General features: G+C 38.8%; 1 protein-coding gene across 1 annotated transcript; it reads left to right on the top strand.

Annotated features, from left to right (window-relative positions):
• Positions 1-437: 437 nt before the first annotated feature.
• On the top strand, positions 438-7940 carry kmt5aa (lysine methyltransferase 5Aa). The gene is made up of 7 exons (XM_084047861.1): positions 438-699; positions 2300-2450; positions 3894-4170; positions 4982-5069; positions 5240-5299; positions 5642-5832; positions 6461-7940. The coding sequence occupies exons 2-7, from the start codon at positions 2372-2374 to the stop codon at positions 6669-6671; spliced, it is 906 nt and encodes a 301-aa protein (XP_083903987.1). The 5' UTR covers positions 438-699; positions 2300-2371; the 3' UTR covers positions 6672-7940.

Here is a 7940-nt window from a genome sequence, read left to right as displayed (position 1 = left end):
CACTTCAGCCACTTTATATTTCGGCCATTTGAAAATAGCAGATCTACAAGCTCATAATGCGACACGATTTGAGGCATTGTGAGCTTGTAGATAGGGCTATTTAAAAAATATTTTTTATACATTGTGAATTTGTGAAATGGGACATCTGCACAATGAGTATACTTTTGGTACTTTAAGTACATTTTGATGCCAATGCTTTTGTACTTTTCCTCAAGTACATTTTGAATATCGGAATTGTACTTATTTATTATCGCAGTATTGATACTTTTACTTAAGTAAAACATGTGAGTACTTCTTCCACCGCTGAACAGAATAAGTGACCCGGAAGCTATGCCTAAAGTATTTTCATCCATTGTTCTCTTTGAAGCCTCTAGTGTCAGTTTTAAATAAAAAAACAACAACCACTAGAGGGCGTCAGGACGCATCCTCGTTTTTTAAACATGGCGGAGAGAAGCCGTGCGGGCTGCATCATCGGTTGAAAAGACTTGAAAAAACCCCTCCACAGAATAGTCTATTTATGGACGCGTCCGTAACGTTAAAGTCCCCGATCAAATACATGACGGACGAAGCATAGCTTTGAAAACGGTAGCATAACAACTGGAGAGAGAGACTGGATCCTTCACCAAAACCGAGCATCCGATCCAAGGCAAGGCAGGAGGAACCACACAAACAAATCCGACCTGGACGGACGGATCGGGGGTAAGTTTCCTTTTCTCTCTAAGGTTTAAAGTTAAAAAGTGGTGTGTTTTGTTTACTGTTTTGCAGACACGAAAGCGATGTATATGCGTTTGACATCTTTTTTTTACGATTCTATCCAAAGGATCGTTGTTTAAGTGCTTGGTGTGTGTGTGTGTGTGTGTGTGTGTGTGGTGGTGATATTTGCCAGCATGTCTAGTCTGTCCTTATGGAAGGAAGGGGAGGGAGGGAGGGGGCACAGACAGACACCATGTTCCATGTTAGATCAGGTCAGCAGAATTGCGTGATCTGATCTGTTGCAGCTCACATTAGGCCTACTGGTGTTTTCTTTTTGGATGTGTCATGTTAGTAGCTCATAACAGACATTGTTTAACGGGGTCATCGATCAATGGCGAACCAAAGACCCAGGTCCCATGGGGCTCCACCCCCTTATAACTGTCATTCCACTATAGGCAGTGTTGGGAAAAGTGCTACATTTCTTTGCGTAAGTAAAAGTTTCAATATTGCAATGTAGAAATACTCTGTTACAGTCTGGAATTTAAAAAATACTTGAGTAACAACAAAAGTACCAAAATGTACCATGTATTTTCAAATAGTCGAAATGTATATAGGGCTGAAGTGGTTAATGTATGTTTTGTAATGATAATTAAAATGTTTTGTAATAATAATTAAAATCTACAAAGTAACTAAAGTTTTCAAATAATTGTAGTGGATTAAAAGTGCAATATTTGCCTCTGAGATGTAGTGGAGTAAAAGTATTGGAAATACTCCAGTAAAGTAAAAAATACCATGAAATTGTTCTTAATTACAGTACTTGATGTACATTGTTACTTTCCACCATTTCCACTAGGAACTCTGGATCAGTTTTCATAGGAACTGGGTCGGGGGTCTCATTATTTAAGTTTGTAGCAAGTGGAATTGAGGACAACTGCCACATAACTTTTTTTTTTATTACTTGAACTAATTGTATTGTATCATTGAATAAATACAATGCTGTCTGACTTTGCACCACACGTTATCCAGGGACTCACTGGAAGTTTGTCCATGTTATTAATTCGCCATTACATCAGTGTGGTATATCGGTGTGCAATTAATTCCATATGGACTCTATTAAAATTACAGATATTTCTCCTCACATTACATAAATGTGCTAACAACTATATTAACATGAAATGGTTTCACCTGGAGATAAACCATACAAGACAAGCACAGTAGTTGAAGGCCTTCAAATTTCAAATACAGAGATACACTGCGGTTGTTCTGCAGGAACTCGTATTCAGAGAGTAGGAGCTAGTCTCTGCCCCCATTTGATCTGTACACACCAGATCATGGCACATACAGTATCAGGACAATTTTTCTGCTTTTGTTCACTCACTGCATGTTGCGAACTGGTGTTACTTGGACACAAGGGCTAGGAGAACCATTTAAACCCTCTATCTATACTTAAAATAAAACAGTATTTAGTTGACCAGTTTCAGGTCTGTATGTGGTCCACTCTTTCAGAACACGTTGTGAAAGAGTGGACCAGCTAGGGTTCAAGTGGTTAAATTGTCAGGGTCTTGCTCATGTACTAAAACACATTTCTTTGCCTTCATATTCACAGCAAACTGTATGCGGCCATTCCATTGCCCGTTTAAGCTCAAACAAGTCCACCACATCTCCCGTTCGCGATGAGATGATGATCAGGCTCACACAAGAAGGAAGATACTCTCCGAGACACCGTCTACAATATGACACACAGTGGCAAGAGGAAGGTACGTCGTGTTTCTGTTGAGTTGTATTCTAAACAGTAGGGATGCACGATTTATCGGTCATCATATCGGTATCGCCCGATGTTGGTCTTAAAATGCAATATCGGTATTGAACCGATATCAAAATAATGTATTGGTTTTAGCCAACATTTTATTTTATAATAATTATGTTTGAATGGGAAGCTGAAAAAGCCCTTTTTGATGATGAAGGCTGCATATTCTGGTGAAACCTTCAAAAGGGTCAACAAGTTGGAACATTTTTCAATACAAATACTACATTTATGTTGGGATATGGGCCAAACTTTCAATATGGTGCATCCCTAGTTTTGGAATAAAGAGGCATTCCTTTTTCAAATTTATTGTTTATATGCCTTTTTCAGAAAGGACAACATTTTATCTCGTTCTTATACAGATATTCTACATCAGTAAATATCGGTTATCGAACATGAATGTTGACATCGGTGTCGGCCAGAAATGTCAATTCAGTGCATCCCTACTAAACAGAGGCTTTGACAACGTTTTCAGTAAGCAAGCACATAATCCGTGATTAACTGCGTCCAGCTCTTGGTTTTTGCACTTGAAACCTGGCGAGTGCATTAGGGCACACCCGCTCACTCTGTAATGTCAGCATTGCTGCAGACATTGCTTGAGCCAATAGCCCACAATTCATAGCATTGCAAATGCGATGCCATCTTGCTAGCTTGCAAGAAAAAGTTTACAATATGCAAGTAAAATACACTGCTCATTGTTGATTGATACAGTAGCAGCACTGTGTAGCCGTTTCCAAATATGTTTTAATCTGATTTGAAAAATGTGATTGTCTATACTATGTTCAAGTCAATAGTTTTGAGTAAGCTGTTTGTTTCCACGCCTCTGCAAAAAGATGTGTTTCTGTAATACTCTTGTTTTCACGTAAATAAAGGATAATTATATAAAATGTAGTAATAGGAGGGGACAGTGGCTTTTGGCACTGCTGGGATTACATTTATTCCATATAGTTTTGGATAAGCTGATGCATCTGAACGGCTAGTGTTGTTTTTTATTTTCATTTCCATTTCATTTATTCTATAGAAAAGCAGTCTTGTGTTTTCCATCGAATGCAGACTTGCTCACCTGTTAATGAACCCTACCTTTTTAGATGGCTGGAGACCCCATGAACATTCCTGTTGCAAAATGTGTGCTTGTCCACATTGGACATGAAAAAGATAATAGAATATTAATACTAGTCAATAAGCTACTAATATAGACTGAAGTAATTAAAGCGGGTCATGTTTGCATGTTTGGAATTGTAACAGCTGAAATCAATGATATATCAGTATTGCGATATTAACCTGCGGGCCGCATTAAGTGAAGGTGGGGCCGAATGTGGCCCCCGGGCCGCCAATTGCCCATGTATGTTGTATTGTATTGAGTCATTTCCACTATTTGCTCCTTTTACACCCGCAGGTAGCAAACCAAATTCCATCAGCTTGAAAATGCAAAACGCCTCAGAGTTGACAGATATGGGAGACCAGTGCTCCCCCTGCTGGACAGACGAGGAGCCGTCACCACAGCTGCATTACCCACAGTCTTGGCGCCTGTCTCCGGTGGAGGTCACCCTTCCTCTGAGCAGCCACACGGCCCACATACCCCTCCTGACCCACAACAGCAGCTCCGCTCCACTCGCCAACCAGAGGAGAGTTGTACGACGCAAGGTCAAAGGAAAGAAGTCAACGAAAAGAATGTAAGGCGTCTCGATCACCAAGGCATTCTATTGAGTCAGGAGGGCGCATCTCGTGTCATTTTTCAGATTGCTTTGGCTATTCAAAAATAGCAGATATACAAGCTCATAGCGCGGCACTTGTAAATCTGCTATTTTTGAAAAATCGTGTTTTTTTTGTGTGCAAATCTTTGAATATATATATATATATACAGTATATATGTATATATATATATATATATATATATATATATATATATATATATATATATATATATATATATATATATATATATCTTTTTTTTATGATTTGTACTTTGTTTTCTTTTGTAGACAAACAAACAGAGAATTTACTTTCAACAAATGATGCAAACATTTTTTAGACAAGACATACAATGGACATCACAAAAATATATATTTTTTAAGCGTACATTTGTCGCTCAAATCTTTGCTTCTGGGGGTCCCTGGAACAAAATATTTAACAAATGTTCGCTTTAAGAATTGTACATTCAAAGATGTGCACACATTTTCACGATTTTTCAAAAATAGCAGATCTACAAGCTCATAAGCCTTGCTATGAGCATGTAGATCTGCTATTTTTGAATAGCCAAGTATAAGATAATGGTTTAAGTGGTTACACAGACCTGTTCCCGATCTTGATGGGTTAACATGGGAGCGGCAATCAACAATGTTGTCCCCAATCTAGAACCCCCCCCCCCCCCCTCATGGAGATAGGCTTTTTTTTTTAATCGTCAACTAATGACATGCCCAAAATGGGGACTCCAGGTTTAAAGTAGTCAAACAGGGTTGTAAATGTCTCTTTTATTAATTGCAGTACTGAAAATGGGACTTCACTAAACCGGAAAGTCACCGACTTCTTTCCTATTCGACGGAGCTCAAGAAAAAGTAAAGAAGAAATCAAGGTGGGATCGAGTTAATGTTTTTGTGCGAGTCTGTTAAATTCTTGTTGCAGTCCTAGCAGTTTTTATTTCTACTGCATGTGTATTTAGAATGGCTTCATATTAAGTGTATTTGTGTGGTGGTCAAATGTGTTCATTTGCACTAACACCTTCTCATTGTGTTTTGTTGTCAGTGTGAACAAAAACAGCACATTGATCATCTCATTACAAACGGGATAGAGGAAGGAATGGAGGTAAAAACAAAAAAACACACTTTCTCTGGTTATATTAGCAGTGTGGCAAGTAAAACCAGGCTGTGTCATTTAATTCCAAATTAGTTTTCTAATATCCCCAATCTATAAGGTTCATGCTCGTTATGGGGCTTACATATCTCTCTCTTTATGAGACTTGAGTTAAATTCAAATTGTAACCAATTCTTTGTTCTTGATAAATGTCAGCCTGGAAATAAGCCCCCTATATTGTGCATAACTCGGACTGTATCTAGCAGAGCCGGTAAAGTGTGTTTTTATAACTTGTGAATGCCACTTAATTACATGAATACACCATCTTGTAACTACTCTCTTTTTGTGGCACAGGTGCAACATATCGAGGGAAAAGGGAGAGGGGTGTTTGCCACTCAGTGCTTCCAGAAAGGCGAGTACATAGTGGAGTACCATGGCGATCTTCTGCACATCACTGATGCCAAAAACAGGGAGGCCGAGTATGCTCAAAACCCTGCCACAGGATGCTACATGTACTATTTTCAGCACCTCTGCAAAACATACTGGTATGTTAATAAACCATTGCATTTCCCTTGCAGGACAGTGTTTCCGAACCTTTTTTAATTTCAAGGTCGGACCCCCCGCCCCCAGTTTGACATGTATTAGGCAACGGACCCCCATTTGGTTACTCCCGTATAGGTCCATTCTGTTCCAAACTATCAGTCATTTAGTTGGGAGCCCCCTCAAGGACCCCTTGGGGTCCCCAGACCCCACGTTGAGAACCAATGACTTTGATCACAATAACCTATCTGTTTGTAGATGTTGCTAAAGTTGCTAATAACAGGAACTTTTTAGTTTTACTTTTTTTGTAAATGAATGTCCTACTTCATCATATAAGAGTGTCACGCAAAAGTAGTGACAAAAAGATGATCTACAAGCTCACAACACGTCGTAATTAGACGCATTGTAGATCTGCTATTACTATTTTAAAACGTTTTAAAAATATAATCATTAAAAAGGAACGGTTTTGGACATACGTACATATACATGTATAAGGTTTCCACCCGACAGAAACAACTCACAAATATATATATAGGTAGGAAAAACAATTTGCAGCGTAAAAAAATGTGTCGGTCTATCCTGTTGCTTTTCACCTTAATGTAAATGATACTTATGTTTGTTCTTATTTTTTAGTGTGGATGCCACGAAAGAGACTGGCCGAATGGGTAGGCTGATCAATCACAGTAAAAATGGCAACTGCCAAACCAAGCTACACGACATCAACGGCATCCCCCACCTCATCCTGGTGGCGTCTCGGAACATCGCCGAGGGTGAAGAGTTGCTCTACGACTACGGTGACCGCAGCAAAGACTCTATCGCAGCTCACCCATGGCTCAAATATTGACGACTGACGGGCTGATCTCAAAGAGAAGGGAAACGAATTTATAAAGATTTATACTTCGGCGTGCGCCGAAAATAGCCAATCTGCAAGCTCTCGCCGCTGCACGTCTGCGACCCGTCGTGGGCTTGTGGATCGGCTATTTCCGACGAGCGCCGCCGTCGTGCGCCGTAATATAAACTGAGCATAAGCATTTGTTTCTCATTAGCTAATGTAAAAAATGCCTTAGCAGCGGAATATGTATCCTGTTTTTCCCAAGATGCAGATGGATGTTCTGAGAGTTTGTGTGCAAGCGGGAGACATTGGTGATTTGAATTAATGGCGATTTAAGGTACATCTGCTTTGTCAGACGATATCCATAAGCTTATTTATACACTGATATGGAACATGCTAGGTCATTTGATTTCAGCATATTTATTTTGTATATTTTGTATAACCTTTAAAACGAGAGCTATCACAGCATGCGCGTGGTAGTGGCTGTTTGGCATTTTATACTGTTCTTTATTCTTAACTGGTAGCCTAGTGGCACTTGGCAACAGCGGAAGGAACCAAATTTGTTTTTGTTTGCAGCTGAGCACGGAGAAGAGGGTAGTCCACATGCAAATACACACGAATGACTGTTCAAAGCTTTTTTTTTCTTCTTTTTTTAGATTGTTGGGATTTGGGGGGCATTTGTTCTCTATTTAAAATAGGAAAATAGCACCGGTGAGGAAAGTGAGCACAGTACACAAGTGCGGGTGGCAGATCTAAGATGTTTTGGCTTTCTTTTTTTTCTTTTTTACACCGTTTTTGTTCCCTGCACTGGTTCCTTCCCCTGCTTAGCAATAATTGCATTTATAACAAGGACTCTTCAGGTTGAAAAATTTAAATAGATAACGTTCATAAATTATAATTATGATGATGCAAGTATTTGAGCCCTTTCTAAAAGGCTCTGTCAAACTGTAATGTGATTTTTTTTATCATGTTTTTATAGCTGTAGTTTTCTCTCCCTTGAACAAATCTTTACCTCCTACAGAAAGCTGTCAATTGTCTACAACCAAATATTCTACGTAGACCATTTTAGCAATAGAATTGGCAACAGATAATTCATTTTTGTTTGCGTTTTATAATTCACCAGATTCTAATTACATTTTTAAAAGTAATGTTTTTTTGTTTGTTTATATGTTAAGAGTTTAACTAGATTTTACAAGTTTAACTAGACAATTTAACCTCTGGTACAATTAGGTGTTCAAGTTATTTGAAAATAAAGGAATTTGATTAATGTTTATTCATTAA

This window comes from Gymnoscopelus microlampas, assembly GCF_963454915.1.
Source record: "Gymnoscopelus microlampas genome assembly, chromosome: 21".
Classification (NCBI taxonomy): Eukaryota; Metazoa; Chordata; class Actinopteri; order Myctophiformes; family Myctophidae; genus Gymnoscopelus; species Gymnoscopelus microlampas.
The sequence above is the reverse complement of the archived record's forward strand: the minus strand, read 5'-3'. Positions and strand labels throughout refer to the sequence as shown.

Coding starts and splice junctions, on each gene's coding strand:
- kmt5aa (XM_084047861.1), top strand. CDS start 2,372: ATGATGATCAGGCTCACACAAGAAGGAAGATACTCTCCGAGACACCGT. Junction 2,451..3,893: donor CACACAGTGGCAAGAGGAAG/GTACGTCGTGTT, acceptor TTACACCCGCAG/GTAGCAAACCAAATTCCATC. Junction 5,833..6,460: donor CACCTCTGCAAAACATACTG/GTATGTTAATAA, acceptor CTTATTTTTTAG/TGTGGATGCCACGAAAGAGA.